The sequence below is a fragment of the Pseudophryne corroboree genome, chromosome 10 (genome assembly GCF_028390025.1).
Source record: "Pseudophryne corroboree isolate aPseCor3 chromosome 10, aPseCor3.hap2, whole genome shotgun sequence".
NCBI classification, from domain to species: Eukaryota; Metazoa; Chordata; class Amphibia; order Anura; family Myobatrachidae; genus Pseudophryne; species Pseudophryne corroboree.
In genome coordinates this window covers 232,827,452-232,845,555 of record NC_086453.1, presented here as the reverse complement: position 1 = coordinate 232,845,555, position 18,104 = coordinate 232,827,452, and the positions used below count along the sequence as shown (strand labels likewise).

Genomic DNA, 18,104 nt, shown 5'->3' with positions numbered 1-18,104 from the left:
TTATAGATGACCAGTGCCGCCTCCTTTGTTTAGAACCAAAACCACAGGCTCAATATTGCACATGTAAAAAGAAAAGAAGTGAGGGGCACACTTTGTAGGTAAAATATCAGTAAACCATTTAATAAAGAGTAAAAGCTCACATACATCAATCTAAGAATAAAAAGATCAGCCTCACGCTTCCACTGTAATAGCCTCCGGATGGCCAGCAGTTCAAGGCGTCTGAAGCGGATACTCGCGGTCCGGGATTCGGATTTCCGGCCCAGCAAAGGACACATTGCGACGTCAGCGTGTCTCTAATCCACAGGCCACGTCCAACCTGTTTCGAAACATAGACTTCATCAGGGGGTGTGTTGACGAAGTCTATGTGGTGAAACACGTTGGATATGGCCTGGGGACTAGAGACATGCTGACGTTACGATCTGTGTCCTTTGCTGTGTGGGAAACGGGACCGAATCAGCTACAGGCGCCTTGAACTTGTGGCCATCCGGAGGCATTTACAGTGGAAACATGAGGCTGATCAATTTATTTTTAGATGGATGAGCTTTTACTTTATATGAAATGGTTTACGGATATTCTACTCACATTGTTCGCCCCTCACTTCTGTTCTTTATATATATATATATATATATATATATATATATACACACACACACACACACACACATATACATACATACAAACACACAGTACTTCCCTCTATTCTGAGTAGTCAGTCTTCTTCCAGGTGACTGCATAGAAGCTGATTAACATACAGAACATTACAAACAGCAGCTCCTGTCCAATAACTAGGTACACAAATTCTTGGAAATGCAAGCTGATTGTCCGTCCTCTCTGGTAGGTATGAGAGGAACACCCTCACTGACTCACCTTTTACAGTGCAGCTACATAAGCGCCTTACTGTGGAGGAGTAACCAGTTTGGTACAGTGTAACCTGCACAGAGCTGACTGAATAAATGACAGAGGGAGTGATCCCAGAGACACAACAGAAGAGTATTTCCAGCCCTGCTCAGCAACACTCCAGCTCACAGTGACAACATCACACAACTAATATCACTACACAACTTGTGGATAACTTTTGGTAAGTGGATATCATTTATCTTATTTATGGATATGTTTTTAAAACTAGAATCTCTCTGGAAGTTCGCTGGTGCCTGATAGATGATGTTTGTTCATTGTTCTTTCCACCCGGTCTAATAATTAAAAGTTCTAACTACAACTGTTGTGATATAACTTGACACTAGAGTTATTATATCATGCATGGTAGGATTTTTATTACAAGCAGATGAAAAGAATAGGAAAAGCCTTTAAACTAACAAAAGACCCAATAAGTACATAATATGTTTATTGCTACATTGTGTATATTAGAAGTATACATTTTGCTGTATGGTGACTGGACCATACATGTAATCATTGTGTTGCATGGCTTTTATATTACTGTAACTCACTTAGGGGAGATGTATCAAGCCTTGGAGCAATAAAGTGGAGACACGACCCATTACTCAGTCAGATTCTAACTGCCATTCATCTAGCACAGTTTTTGAAATAGCAAGTTAGGAGCTGATTGGTTACTTTGGGCAGCTGCTCCACTAAACCGCTCTCCAAGGCTCGATATAACCCACCCATGGTCTTGTGGTGGACACTGAAGTATATTTACTATTGGGGGTTTTTGTTTTGTTAAATCAACTGTTTCTTTTCTGATACAACAGCTGCAACATTATTATTATATTATTAATACTACATGAGTCTCATTGGCAAGACTCTGTGCTGAAGACAGAAAGTACCCCATACATCTGAGATATAGAGCCATTTGTCTCAGTAATACAGTAGAACTCAAAACCAAGAGGATCATTGTCTGGCATGGTGGGAAAATGTGGGCACAGGATAGCCATACACAGCCCCTAACAGACGTGAGGCCGTAATTGGGTCCCGTGGAACCCTTGTGGTACCATATAAATAAAGGACAATAATAATAATAATAATAATGATATAGCTGGACCTTGTATGATTTTGTCAACCAAGTTGTGTACAACTCAACAAAATGTTTAACATATTTAATGTGTATTCTAACAGTAATTTCTTTATACTAATGTAAAGTTTCATTTATTAAGTAAATAGAATGTCATATTATATATCTCAGACATAGTTACAATTTTACATAATACAAATTAGATATGATGGAATCTAAGCTATTATTTTGATTGAAGCATTCCTGCCTTGCTGGAACACCCACTGGGTCTGCTCTGTACACTGCAAAGCGTGTTTTGTTATTGGGGTGTGTGTGAAGTTTTATCTGAGGTGTGGCAGTGTTTCTAAATAAAGACAGGATATTAATAAAAACCAAGTGTGTTACAGTTCTCTAGGAATGTGCTGGGAACAGTTAGACAGTTCTTTATATTAAAAGATGAAGCGTTTAGCGCTGCTACACCAACATTTGCCGCTGCATAAAGCTGGGCGTTTCATCAGATCAGGCCAATTGCCCATTGTTTGAACTATAGGCATATAAAACAATATCCTGATTAAAGCATTGTCAATTTGGATTAAAAAGCATTTAAAACAAATAGCGTACGGATGTTGTTGTGGAAACTAAAGGATTTTTATTTAGATTGTATAATACTAAAATGTATACAAATACACAATTATGATCTATTACTGTTAAATAAAGTAAATTGCTATTTAAATGAAGTAAATGGCATCCGTGACATATCAGGGCAATGGTTTTGTATTTGCAGCTAGTTATTGCTGGTGAGAAGTACTGCAATATCCTGATTTTTTTAAAATATGCGCACAATTCCCAATTAAACAAAAATAAGTTGTTCTATATACATTTAATAAAATGTTATTTAGCAAAGTGCTACCATATGCTTTTCAGTACCTATTACAAAGGGAGAGCGCACAGCTGATGGTTGCTAGGGACTACATCATATAAGTGCGAGCTAATCTGTCTCTGGCCGGTGTATCCGCTCTTATCAGGCTGCTGCTGAGTGGCTGACACTGACTGGGTGTGGCCAAACAGTTTTCAATTCAATGTGACCGAGAGTGCTGGGCTAGGTTGAGACTGCACAGCTGGTCACGTAGGCCACGAGACATGCAGCACATCCAGTCTCTGCAATCACTGCAGGCCTTTTACAGTAGAATTAGATCATTTGCACAGGTGTCTCTTACATTCAGGAGCTGTGACTGCAACTTTTGTTTCTATATTACTGCTCCTATAGATCGTAAGCTTGCAGGGAAAAGCACTTTACCTCTTTGTCTCTGTTATTCCCTCGTCTCACTTTATTACTTTTTTGTTCACATTTGTAAAACACAATTGAATATGCTGGTGCCATATAAAAAAAATGTTGATAAATACATAAAATAAGACCTAGCACCTTTTATATCATGTTTACAATGCAATCTGCAGCATGTATAGCACTTAAATGCATTGTGAATGTCTCAGAGAGGCGCAGAGGGGGGGGGGGGGGAGGAGGAGGAGGAGGATGAGGAGGGATGGTGACTTTCTGCTAGGGCACTATGGCCCTAACATAAGTCAGAGCTGATAGTAAGAGCATATATGCTTATCACCAGCTGTGATCAGCTGCTCTGGCTGTGGAATAAGCACTTTATAACCAGCTCAGCCCGGATCGCTGCAGCTCTTACATGAGGTACTAGCAGCACTGGACTAGTTTCACAAATCATTGCTTAAATGTATTTTCATGAAAATAAAAATAACTATACTCAAGTCAAGGAATTTGCAACACAGTAATTCAGCTTCCACAAAAGTGTGACTTTATGCAGCCCATATACATTTACTCACAGTGGATTCATTATGATTTACCGACTGACGGGATACCGGCTGTCAATATCCGACAGAGTCATCCTGCCCGCCAGAATGCTGGTAGTGGGACAAGCGCAAAGAGTGCCCTTGCAGGCTCACCGCACTCGCCATGCTGCGGGCTCGGTGGCTCGCCGCAGGATCTATTCCCACACTATGGGTGTTGTGGACACCCACGAGTGGGAATAGTTCTGTTGCGTCGGGATTCTGGCGTCTGTATCCTGACTGCCAGGGTCCAGACAGCCGGCAAATTAAACGCATCCCCTTACAGCTAACCAGTATGCTTAGCCTGCACAGCCACAATGGTCACTGGCGCATGCTGCAGAGTGGAGAGTACATTTGTTGCTTAAGGACATAGGCATTGCTCCTGATGGAAGGTGTTATGTTGGAGATCTGTGCTTATTACCAGTGTGTTGTTAGACATTAAAGGCCCCCCTATATCAGCAATCCCAAAAATATATGCAGATTCTGAGATTCCATTCCCCCCCCAGATTTAAAGATTCCCCAATACACCAATCTGTGCCCATACATTACAGATCATTTTCAGCAAATACAGATCTACCAATCCTGAAAGTTTCCTTAGTTTAGTAGAAACAGCCTGCAAACCTGCTGATTGTTACCTTACACTAGCCGTCTACAGCCCCAATTGATCTGTGAAATCCAAGATGTTGGACAACCTGATTTACCAAATCCAGTCAATTTTTGGTCTGAATCTGTGAACACCATACAGGGGCATGCTGGGATGTGTACATGCAGGGGCAGGCTGGCATGTGTAGTCCCACAGTAGCTGGGATGCTACATGTTGCATACCCCTGTTCTAGACTAACAAAAGCTTTCAGCTTGCTGCATCTATCCTCCCCTGATGAGGGCATACTATCAGAAGGTTCCAGTACAACCTCGTCATTCACATTAGGCAGGAAGCCACACAGCATACAGTATCTGCTCTCACATACTTAGAGGAAAAGAGCGTTTGTAAAGTAATTGATGAAGAATTCCTGTAGGGCTAATTGCATGACATTCCTAAACATTGTAATCTGGGTATTTAAGATGACTGCAGCATGTAGGCGTTGCAAAATAATTAAGGTTTCCTTTTCCTGGTGGTTTCCTTGCAGCATGATAAAACCAGAACCGAGGTGCGCTCCGTGTGTCACACGAGTGCCTCCTTTAGTTCTCTATAGGTACATGACTGTCCTGTCAGCAGAGGGTGAGATCACTGCCTGGACATGGCTCTCCAGCACCTAGTGATGAGGTTGTGCTGAGTGCGGACATAAGAATGTCCAGCAGTCACCTGAAAGCACTGACAGTCCACACTCATCCACGTGTCTTCTGCAGGAATCTAATGAATGCCTGTGGGATAAGCTCACAACACAAACCGTTCAAAAATGTAAACGTGCTAAGGAACCATCACACAAACACTGAGCTTACACCAGTAATAAATACCATTACAGTGTGTCTAGAATGACCGTTTTCTTCCCTTTAAAAAAAACAAACAGGCGGATAGGAATTATTTAGTAGATGCCAATGTTGGTTTTAAAACAAAGGAACCAACAGTGTGGAGAAGTTCCGTCTGTAACAGCAGGGGGCCAGCTGTCTGCTTTGCTATCTAGATGCAGCTTTTATTTTGCATAAACGGAACTGGTGATAATCTGGAAAAGGAACAATGCTGCTTTATTACAATGGCCAGGAAGAGGCACTAGTGTCATCCTGTCATTACACCTTATAGACTAAGGGGCGTAATACATAATACATAGGTGCAGCACAATTACAGCGGTGTCCCATCCAGGTCTACCAGAGCCATTTAGTATTGATCTGGTGCCAGCACAGCTGCTCTGAAAAGCACTAGGAGCAGTGAGGGTTTACACTGCCAAGTTACTAAAGGTCATGTATGTGCACTGCAAAGCCTGAGGGATCTAAATAGATCCCTCCTTGTAATCCAGATCTCCTTCCAATAAGAAAGATCGGCGCTCAGCACACGGATACCATCTGAATATTAGGGCGCCACAGTCCAGAGTAAGGTAAAGTAATCCTCATACTAGTGTGGGGGGACAGGTGTGGTTCATTAGGTCGACATGCATTGGGTCGACCACTAATGGTCGACATGGTCATTATAGGTCGACATGAGTTTTTTGACTGTTTTTGGTGTTGTTTTCTTCGTAAGGTGAACCCCAATTAGTGCACCGTGTTTGCTAGCTATGCTTCGGGCAAGGTGCCTCGCTCCACTGCGCTCGGCACAGGTTACTGTTCCCAGTTGTAGTCCAAGTGAATCGTTAAGTATGAAAAAGGTCAAAAAATTAAAAAAAATCGTGAAAAACTCATGTCGACCTAGTACATGTCAACCATTAGTGGTCGACCTAATGACAGCCATCCGTTGGGACATCTAGCACATCGAGACCATGCATTACATTAGAGGAGCTGTGATATCTCCCGAGTATCTGCAATGGTTAATAACCACATGCCCTTATAAACCCATTGCTCAACAAAACCAAGAAAGGGAAATCACAACAGCAGAAGTATTACAAGGAAATAATTGCAGGGAAAATACCTCAGAGTGATGCCAGAGAAGCTGTACTAGCAATCATGACTGTGCACTCTGTGGGTGTGAAAGCAGTAGGGGCTAGGATATGCCTCTATACCAGACTATAAACCGAAAGCAACATGCGTGGAAATTCCCCTATTTATAGTTAAAAAAGAACTTTTGAATTTTTGGGATCAGACTAATCAGTAACCAGCCTATGAAAACATTCCTGCTCATCGGGGAAGGATAGATCACTCATGTGGATGGTGATACATGTGACTGACGTAATCAGAGAGAATAAGCTTCTACTAGTAGACTGACATTTGGTGCAAGCTAACCTTATTTTATCTGTTACACAAAATGTCTTAAGCAGCTAAGCCTATATAGTTTGGCCACATTTTGCACGTGCACCTCAAGTTTAAAGAGGTGACACAGTGGATGTACAGTGTGTGTATGTGATGCGAGTGTCGCCCACAAGTGCATCACGTATAAAGCAACTCCTGTAGGGGGCAGACCACTAGCATGGACTTAGCCCGAGGCTCAACATGTGGAAACAATGATACTGTAGGCAGCAGCTTCTGATTGGGTGAGTGTGTCTTGATTCCACCCTCCCAATACTATTATCTGCAGCACAAAAGTAGATTTACAATTGCATTTAATTGTACTTTCCATAGTGAATGTGTCTTTATTATGTATGGTCACCATGTCTAGACATAAACAGCCTATACTGAGTAGGTGCTGCCACATCTCCTGGTGTAAAACAGGCACACATGCCACCATTGCAGAGCTAAATGCACATTTTAGGGGGCTGATTTTATGCCCGAATCCTTGGTGTAAAAAAAAAAAAAAAAAGTGTCCTATTCAACATGAGCCCCAGTTCACAGTTAAAAAAAAAAAAGTTACAAGTTCTAGTGCAACTTAGTTATTTAATTCTAACATAAGCAGCAAAAACTTCAATATTATTATTAAACAGTAATTACACCTATAAAATATAGTTGGGAAGATCAGAAGCACACTAGTCAGTGACTAAAAAAATGAAAAACAGGTAAAGCTAGTGAGCGTTTTTGAAAACAAGTGCCCAACATCACCTGTACTGAACATGTGAGTAAATGTCTGTATAAATACATTTCTGAATGCTTTTATTAAACTATTCTTTGCTTTAACAGGCCTTAACCATGGATGCAGCTCCAGATGTCTGGCATACTCAAGTAGAACCAGAGGAAGGGGTGGACAATAGACCAGAGTGCTCCATCTGTTTCACCAGCTATGATAACATCTTCAAGACCCCAAAAGTCCTGCACTGCTCACACACGTTCTGTTTGGAGTGTGTAGCGCGACTAGTAGCCTCTCTTCCACCAGAAAGCAAACACGATAAGGTCCTATGCCCCCTTTGCCGGCAACCCACAGCAATCCCAGAGAATGGGGTTCCAGAACTGCAGACAAGCCAAGAACTACTGTCTAACCTACCGTCCCACCTACAGCATGAAGAGACGGTGTGGATTGAAGGGAACAAACTTTGTTATAAACAAGACTCGCAGTCCAACTCTAGCAACCAAAGCGTCTGCATCTGTGTGGACATTGGCATGAGCAAAAAGGACACCTCCCCAGAACCTGTGCCACGCTCTAGATTCCAGAGGTTTTGCTGTGGGTGCAGCGACTGGAAAAGACTCCTGCTCATCGCTTTCATGGTGGTTATATTGTTTTGCATCCTTCTTTGGCCAGTACAGTGTATCCTGAAGACGGGGAACCTGCGGTGTACAACAGAAACGTCACCCACTAAGGTGCCTCTGTCTTCTCTAATGGTCACACTCAGTACATGAGAGAAGAATCAGTAGGACTCATATTTACAACACTCACTCAAAGACGGACACTGTGATGGTGCTTTGGGTATAAACAGTAACAATGAGAACTTGCCTGTCTTCTTGAACAGTTTGTTACATGCATCTTCTGATGGTAAACACTCTGTCTTCCGTGTTGTTCTAGAGTTGGTAAATTAGGACATGAAAACGCTCTCCCTTAGGATGTGAGTTGGATAAATTGGGCATGTTAATCCAGCAACTCACAGGCACTGGAAATGACAATGTGGGGTGTAAGAGTGGCTCTTTGTAAATGCATGTGACAGATACGAGTTGGTATGTTTTTGCAAGATACTATGAAAAAATACAGTATTACTTAAAGCGTTAAGTATCGGCTGAACCATAACACTTAGTCTGTGCTACGTGCAGGGAATGCATTAGATCAGTATTCAGAAAGCAAATGGCAAGTGTACAGCAAAATCCACTGTGTGTAGTAGTGGTTTAAGAGAAGTCATAAATGTGGGATATAGCAGAAGGGACATGAGGTGGATTTTATTTGCTACAAATAACTATTTAATCGGTAGAGTGGAAGGAGATCATTAAGGAGGGGAATTGGATTTTTATGCTTCTAAAATGCCAGGCTCCACTGCAATCTTGAATCAGCAATAATGGAGCTGTAAACAAGCGTTTACCGCCATTAAACGCATTAAGGAACTACACATGAGGGATATCAGTATTAGAAGTGGCCATGGTTCTAAAACGGAAAGGAGTGCTGGTAATAGATGTACGGAACATTCCCACCTCATCCAGAAATTACATATTTCCTGTGTCCAAATTGGTTAGTAAATTAAATATTAAGCCAATTGTTCAAGTAGGGAGATTATGTGAACCAACCATTACATGTTTTATATACTGTATGTTATAGTGCTTGATGTATACAGTACTTTTGGCAAATACAGGAGAATGGATTCTTCTGGCAGTGCCTGGATTACTCATCACCAAACATTTAGGACTCAGAAGATGTGATTTGCCATCATTTACAGGAGGGCGCGGAGAATGCCCATGGCTGCATTTTATGGGGGCATCAGATGAATAGTCTACGGCAAAGGTTCCCAGACACAGTCCTCAAGGCACCTTAATGGTCCAGGTCTTAAGTTTATCCATGCTTGGCCACAGGAAACTAAATTATTACCTCAGTCAATATGATTTAACCATTTGTGCCGAGCCATGGATCTACTTAAAGCCTGGACTATTAGGGTGCCTTGAAGACAGAGTTTGGGAACCTCTTGATCTAAGGGATTGTAAAGCTAGTATGTTTTATACAAACATTATTAATATGGAAACGTTTCAGCATCATATTCAAACTACAAAGAAATTTTAGAACTTTTTTGATCAACAGTGACTTCCTCTCACACTTGCTAAACTTTCCACTGGCCAAGCTGTGACTGGAAACACATGCTGAAACTTGCAGTTCTACAACATACGGAGAGCTGCTAGTTACCTACCTCTTTCTTTATAAGTTGCACTGCAGCAAACAAAAGACGAGCCATCGCCTCCAGAACATCTGTGCGGTCAACTACGCTAAAACATTGCTTTTATCACTGTGACGCTGCTGCTTGTAATACCTGAGCCACTTACATTGCAGAACATTCTTAACTGCTCTTAATTATTGATTTCTTGATTCACTTTCATTGCAAGGAGTTGAAATATTTTGGATTATATTCTGCAGTGCGTCTACCAACAGATTTCACAATGGATAACTGCTCTATAACAAAGTTCTTAAGTCAAAGAAACATATTACCAGCGGGGCAGTAATAGGATTGCCTTTACAGAATGACACAAAGGGGTTCAATTTACTCATATAATGTGTACTAACTGAAAGCCGCCAATCAAACCTTTCCTCTGAGTTTAGCTTGCACTAACCGGAACAAAGATCATTTTGAGTGGTTGCTATAAGTTACTGCTTCATTGCACCTATGCTATTAAGTGAGCTCCAGTGTGTTAAGGATAATATAATAAATTATAAATGACTAGCTCAAGGAAAAGGTAAATATGCTCAAACTTTAGAACACAAAAATCAATAATTGAAGCAGGCAGAATTGCACAGAGGATTTACTCCTGAGAGAATATGCTGCACATTCTGTATACAGGGAGACAAATACAGAGGAACGGTATATGAAGAGCAGAACTCAATGTGATCTTGATATGATATATGGTTATAAAGAGAATGTAGTTATTTCACTTTTTTTTATGCTGTCCTGTCACAAACACTGCACAAACTGTACATAAGTATCTTGTTTACTATAGTGTATATTAACATGACTTAAATATGTAATAAATATATTTACTTTATACTTTTGGATGAAAGTGTTTATTACAAAATTCATATGTATATCAGTCAATGGTTAAAATATATGTTATTGGAACCATAATCTTAAAATGAACAGAGGTTAAGATACTTCTGTAGTGGTGAAGATCCCCCCCCCTACTTTGTTCCAAGTTATGGTGAAGTGTAAGCACAGGTGATCTCCCAATAGGAAGAATAGCAATTTTCCTTTGTACCCCATAGGTGAGTACAGAAAAATAATACCCCTTTCACATCGCACAAATAACCCGGCATCGACCCGGTATACTGCCACGTCGACACGGGTCACTGTGCAGTGACTCTCGAATTCCAAGGTCGTCTGACCCGGTAATTCAACCCGAGAATAAAGAAGGGTTATTCCTGGGTTATTAATGGTTCAGGTGCACTGTGAACGGGTTTCCCAGGTCGATTCGACGCGGGAACCGTTCACAGCATAGGAGGAGGCGGCGCGGAGATGATCTCATCTTGCAGCGCCGTCTCCACACCCACCCCTGATTCGCAGCCTCCACACCCGCCCCTGATTCCGCCGCAGTCCAGGCCCCCGATGGCAACCCGACCTGGTAATATGCTGGATCGGGAAGCCAGTTGAAAATGGTCGAATGCTGGGTTACAGCAGTGTAAATACCAAATTGCTTTCTAACAAATATTTAAAATGCCTGCTCTAATATATATTGTAAACGCCTGCACCTCTTATTACCATGTGCCATGAATGTGCTTTATACATAGCAAAACACTGCATCCCATAAGAGAAAACAATACACCCACACATTATCTGAGTTCCAAAGCTCATTGATGTATATATTTGTTATTAAAAAGATATGTATTCAATATATCACAATGTACAGTATACACATAGTTACATGGTTACAATTCATACAGTAAGCAGAAAATACATAGTTACAGGCCAGCATACCATACCATTCCCTCAATGCATCTTCCTCTTAATATCTCTCTCTCTCAGCAAATAAATACAGGAACCGGACTAGAAGCACCTCCATCATAGTCTGAGACAAAACAGCAACTCGCAACTGTGCGTCTCTGTAATGTGTTATCTAGTTTTGGGGGAGGGAACTTTCTCATTCATGATGAGTCACTAGTCTGTTCGTATGCTAAACAGGTTCAGCCTTGAAGACATCAAAAGGGGCTGGCCTGAGCTTCCTGTCCACAACCTGTTTCTGTAAAGGTCTATTGTCCTAATAAAAATGACTTTAGCTTTCATACATTTAATCATAACTATTTGTTGCAATATCCTACAACTTAATAACAAGTATCAAATGAATCTACACATTAATCTGCTTGCTTTAATACCAAATATGACAGGTGTATCTTGCTTCGTTCAAATAATACACATACATGACATTACTTCATTATATAATTTTAAATCATTATGATGTCTGGCGCTTGATATTATTATAATTATGTGCTGTATGAAATCAGTGTCGAATCCATCTCTGTGGCATGTCCGTGTAAATGCGTGTGTAACCATATATTGCTGTGCTCACTGCGCGTATTTGCAAGTATAGCGATTTATATGTGTGGAGTCTGTATGTTCTTTCTATGTAATATTTTTTTGACTTCGACAGTCCACCCTTTGGCATAAACAATAACTGCCCTCAATTATTAACATAAGAAAAAAAAATAATAATAATAATCGGTGACCTAGACACAAGTATGTCTTCATTTCGCAAATCAGACACTTGACTATATTTGGGGAAGACAGGAAGGAGGACGAGACATCCTCTATATGCACTCGGCGGTCACGGGACCACTGGTTGGGTGTGGGACAACATACAACCTATAGAGTATGCTGGGACAGTGCTTTGGCCTATAATGTCTGATTTGCGAAGAACATTTCACACATACATGTACCTACGTCTTTGTACACTGATGTTTGGATTCGATTGAGGTTCTGCTGGGTAGATGAAGAAGACACAAACAAATCGTGAAAGTGACACATAAAATTTTCATGATCTACATATTCCTATCATTTTCTGAACATTGTTTCCATTTCTGGAACGTATGCTAGGTCTGTTTAATAATTGAACAAGGGTTATAAGTAGTGTCCTTCCTAAATAATATAAACCTTCGGAGTTCAGGGAGAGCCACTCATAAACCTTTCTTCCACATATATTAATGAGCTCTTTATCTGCAATGTGTGAATAGCCATTGTCTGATTGTTCCTGATTACCTCCGAACTCCATAACTACTAGACCTTTGATTTTTTTTCCTCTGGCTTTAACTAACTGATCGGCTAATCCTGGGATCCTATAAGGAAATCACTCCTTCCTCCAGAACCAGTTCCAGTCCCAAACTCGACTCTTCATAAAAACCTTGCAAAAATAGAATGTCCTGGAAAAAATAAGATTTTACTTAACGGTATATCTATTTCTCATAGTCCGTAGAGGATGCTAGGGACTCCGTAAGGAGCATGGGGATAGACGGGCTCCGCAGGAGACATGGGCACTTTAAGAAAGAATTTAGTTCCTGGTGTGCACTGGCTCCTCCCTCTATGCCCCTCCTCCAGACCTCAGTTAGAGAAACTGTGCCCAGAGGAGATGGACAGTACAAGGAAAGGATTTTGTTAATCCAAGGGCAAGATTCATACCAGCCACACCAATCACACCGTATAACTTGTGATAACTACCCAGTTAACAGTATGAAAACAACATATCATCAGTGCAAGACCGATGCAACTATAACGTAACCCTTATTGAAGCAATAACTATAAACAAGTATTGCAGGAGAAGTCCGCACTTGGGACGGGCGCCCAGCATCCTCTACGGACTACGAGAAATAGATTTACCGGTAAGTAAAATCTTATTTTCTCTAACGTCCTAGAGGATGCTGGGGACTCCGTAAGGACCATGGGGATTATACCTAAGCTCCCAAACAGGCGGTAGAGTGCGGATTACTCTGCAGCACCGATTGAGCAAACATGAGGTTTTCCTCAGCCAGGGTATCAAACCTATAGATTTTGGCAAAAGTGTTTGAACCCGACCAAGTAGCAGCTCGACACAGCTGTAGTGCCGAGACCCTCCGGGCAGCCGCCCAAGAAGAGCCCACCTTCCTAGTGGAATGGGCCTTGACCGATTTTGGTAACGGCAATCCAGCCGTAGAATGCGCTTGCTGAATCGTGTTACAAATCCAGCGAGCAATAGTTTGCTTTGAAGCAGGGGCACCAATCTTGTTGGATGCATACAGGACAAACAGCGCTTCAGTTTTCCTGACTCTAGCCGTTCTGGCCACGTAAATTTTCAAAGCCCTGACCACATCAAGTAACTCGGAATCCTCCAAGTCACGAGTAGCCACAGGCACCACAATAGGTTGGTTCATATTAAAAGATGATACCACTTTCAGCAGAAATTGCGAACGGGTCTGCAATTCTGCTCTATCCATATGGAAAACCAGATAGGGGCTTTTATGTGAAAGCCGCTAATTCTGACACGTCTAGCCGAAGCCAAGGCTAATAACATGACCACCTTCCACATGAGATATTTTAACTCCGCCGTTTTATGTGGTTCAAACCAGTGTGACTTTAGGAAACTTAACACCACGTTAAGATCCCAAGGTGCCACCGGAGGCACAAAAGGAGGCTGAATACGCAGCACTCCTTTTACAAACGTCTGAACTTCTGGTAGAGAAGCCAACTCTTTTTGAAAGAAAATGGATAGGGCCGTAATCTGAACCTTAATGGAGCCTAAGTTTTAAGCCCAAATTCACTCCAGTTTGTAGGAAGTGAAGGAAACGGCCCAGATGGAATTCTTCCGTAGGAGCATTCCTGGCCTCACAACAAGAAACATATATTCGCCATATACGGTGATAATGTTAAGATGTCACGTCCTTCCTAGCCTTTATCAGCGTAGGAATGACCTCATCCGGAATGCCTTTTTCCGCTAGGATCCGGCGTTCAACCGCCATGCTGTTAAACGCAGCCGCGGTAAGTCTTGGAACAGACATGGGCCCTGTTGCAACAGGTCCTGCGTTAGAGGAAGAGGCCACGGATTTTCTGTAAGCATTTCCTGCAGATCCGGATACCAGATCCTTCGTGGCCAATCTGGAACAATGAGGATTATTCTCACTCCTCCTTTTTCTTATCATTCTCAACCCTTGGGTATGAGAGGAAGAGGAGGAAATACATACACTGACTGGAACACCCACGGTGTCACTAGGGCGTCTACCGCTACTGCCTGAGGGTCTCTTGACCAGGCGCAATAACTCTGCAGCTTTTTGTTGAGGCGGGACGCCATCCTGTCTATCTGTGGCAGTCCCCACCGAACTGCAATCTGTGCGAAACTTCCTGATGAAGTCTCCACTCTGCAGGACGTATGTCTGGTGAGGAAGTCTGCTTCCAAGTTGTTCACTTCCGGAATGAACACTGTTGACAGTGCTCTTACATGATTCTCCGCCTAGCGAAGAATTCTGGTGGCTTTCGCCATCGCCACTCTGCTCCTTGTGCCGCCTTGGCGGTTTACATGAGCTACTGCGGTGACGTTGTCTGACTGGATCAGAACCGGTTGGTCGCGAAGAAAGGTCTCCGCTTGACGTAGGGCGTTATATATGGCCCTTAGTTCCAATATGTTGATGTGAAGACAAGTCTCTTGACTTGACCAAAGACCTTGGAAATTACTTCCCTGTGTGACTGCTCCCCAGCCTCGGAGGCTCGCGTCCGTGGTCACCAGGATCTAGTCCTGAATGCCGAATCTGCGGCCCTCTAGAAGGTGAGCACTCTGCAGCCACCACAGGAGAGATACCCTGGCCCTGGGGGATAGGGTGATCAACTGATGAATCTGTAGATGTGACCCGGACCACTTGCCCAGTAGGTCCCATTGGAAAGTCCTCGCATGGAATCTGCTGAAGGGAATGTTTTTCCCAGGTCTCGAGTGCAGTGATGCACTGACACCTGTCTTGGTTTCAATAGGTCCCTGACTAGAGTCATGAGTTCCTGGGCCTTCTCTATCTGAAGGTAAACCCATTTCTGGTCTGTATCCAGAATCATACCCAAGAAGGGCAGACGAGTTATAGGAACCAACTGTGACCTCGGGAAATTGAGAATCCAGCCGTGTTGCTGTGACACCTTCAGCGAAAGTGACACGCTGTTCAACAACTGCTCTTTTGATCTCGCCCTTATTAGGAGATCGTCCAAGTATGGGACAACTGTGACTCCTTGCTTGCGTAGGAGCACCATTATTTCCGCCAATTACCCTGAAATTGGTAATGACAATCCTGTACCGCAATTGTCAGGTACGCCTGATGGAGTGGATAAATGGGAACATGAAGGTATGCAGCCTTTATGTTTAGATACACCATCAAATCCCCCCCCTTCCAGTCTGGCGATGATCACTCTGGGCGATTCCACTTTAAATTTGAACCTTTTCCCGTATAGGTTCAGAGATTTTAATTTTAAAAATAGGTCTGACCGAACCGTACAGTTTCGGGACTACAGCCAAGGTTGAGTCATATCCCCTTCCTTGTTGCAGGAGGGGAACCTTGAGCACCACCTGTTGGAGATACAATGTGTGAATTGTATTTAATATTATCTCCCTTCCTGGGGGAGAAGCTGGTAGGTCCGATGAGGAAAAACCAGCGAGGAGGCACCTTTCGAATTCCAGCTTGTAACCCTGAGAAACAATTTTTTATTGCCCCGGGAACCACCTGTGAGTGAACTCAGATGTGGCTGAAGAGTCGAAGACGTGCTCCCACTGGGGCGGACTCCCTTAGCGGAGCTCCAGCGTCATGCATTGGATGTAGTAGTGGCCGGGGAGGACTTCTGTTCCTGGGAACTAGCTGTGCCCTGTACCCTTACCTCTGGTAAGAAAGGACGCTCCTCGTACTTTCTTGTTATTCTGCGACCGAAAGGACTGCATTTGATAATGTCGTGCTTTCTTAGGCTGTGAGGGAATATAAGGCAAAAGATCAGAATTACCAGCTATAGCTGTGGAGACCAGGTCCGAGAGCCCTTCTCCACACAATTCCTCAGCCTTGTAAGGTAAACCTTCCATATGCCCCTTTTAGTCGGCATCACCTGTCCATTGCATGTTCCCCAGGACACTTCTAGCAGAAATCGACATAGCGTTGACTCTAGAACCCAGTAGACTAATGTCTCTTTGGGCATGTTTTATATATATATAAGACAGCATCTTATATATATATATATATATATATATATATATACACTAGGGTCAATACCATGGTATCCTTATCTAGGGTTTCAATCTCCGCTGATAAGGTATCTGTCCACGCTGCTACAGCGCTATAAACCCATGCCGACACAATCGCCGGTCTGAGTAGTGTACCAGAATGTGTGTAAATGGACTTCAAAGTACTTTTACTGCAAGCTATCTGACTCCGTGTCGATATCAGTGTCTATTATTTTGGATAGTGAGCATTGAGACTCTGAAGGTCTCTGCGACATAGGGACAGACCTGTGTAGATTCACTGTCTGTTCTCTAATCTTTTGTGTAATAAATTTACCTCAGCACTTTATTTCACATATCCAATCAGGTGTCGGCGTTGTCGACGGAGACACCACTCGCACACACATTTGCTCCATCTCCTCCTTAGGAGAGCCTTTTACCTCAGACATGTCGAGACACACGTACCGACACACACTCAGGGAATGCTAATCTGAAGATAATTCCCCCAAAAGGCCCTTTGGAGAGACAGAGAGAGAGAGTATGCCAGCACACACCCCAGCGCTATATGACCCAGGAAAAAACACAGCAATTTAATGTTTACCCAGTAGCGCTGTTATTATCTGCGCCGAATTATGTGCCCCCCCTCTTCTTTAAAACCATCTCTTCTACCGTGGTATAAGCAGGGGAGAGTCCGGGGAGCTTCCTCTCAGCGGTGCTGTGGAGAAAAACATGGCGCTGGTGAGTGCTGAGGGAGAAGCCCCGCCCCCTCGACGGCGGGCTTCTGTCCTGCTAAAAGTGTAAAATTGGCGGGGGCTCATGCATATATACAGTGTCCAGCTGCATATATGCTCCTTTTGCCAAATAAGAGGTTTATATTTCTGCCCAGGGTGCCCCCCCCTGCGCCCTGCACCCTTACAGTTGACCGGAGTATGTGAGGTGTGTGGGAGCAATGGCGCACAGCTGCAGTGCTGTGCGTTACCTCAGTGAAGATCATGAAGTCTTCTGCCGCCTCTGAAGTCTTCTTTTCTTCTCATACTCACCCGGCTTCTATCTTCCGGCTCTGCGAGGGGGGCGGCGGCGCGGCTCCGGGACGGACGGCGAGGGTGAGATCCTGCGTACCAATCCCTCTGGAGCTAATAGTGTCCAGTAGCCTAAGAAGCAGGACCTAGCTTCAGAGAGTAGGGCTGCTTCTCTCCCCTCAGTCCCACGATGCAGGGAGTCTGTTGCCAGCAGAGCTCCCTGAAAATAAAAAACCTAACAAAATACTTTCCATCAGTAAACTCAGGAGAGCTTACTGAAAAGCACCCAGCTCGTCTGGGCACAGTATCAGACTGAGGTCTGGAGGAGGGGCATAGAGGGAGGAGCCAGTGCACACCAGGAACTAAATTCTTTCTTAAAGTGCCCATGTCTCCTGCGGAGCCCGTCTATCCCCATGGTCCTTACGGAGTCCCCAGCATCCTCTAGGACGTTAGAGAAAAATGTT

General features: G+C 43.2%; 1 protein-coding gene across 1 annotated transcript; it reads left to right on the top strand.

The window, feature by feature from the left end:
• The first annotated feature begins 873 nt into the window (after positions 1 to 873).
• On the top strand, positions 874 to 10,389 carry RNF223 (ring finger protein 223). The gene is made up of 2 exons (XM_063941884.1): positions 874 to 1,078; positions 7,493 to 10,389. The coding sequence occupies exon 2, from the start codon at positions 7,502 to 7,504 to the stop codon at positions 8,144 to 8,146; it is 645 nt and encodes a 214-aa protein (XP_063797954.1). The 5' UTR covers positions 874 to 1,078; positions 7,493 to 7,501; the 3' UTR covers positions 8,147 to 10,389.
• The last annotated feature ends 7,715 nt before the right edge of the window (positions 10,390 to 18,104 follow it).

Bases quoted from the DNA above. Each gene is read 5' to 3' on its own strand.
- RNF223 (XM_063941884.1), top strand. From the start codon at position 7,502: ATGGATGCAGCTCCAGATGTCTGGCATACTCAAGTAGAACCAGAGGAA.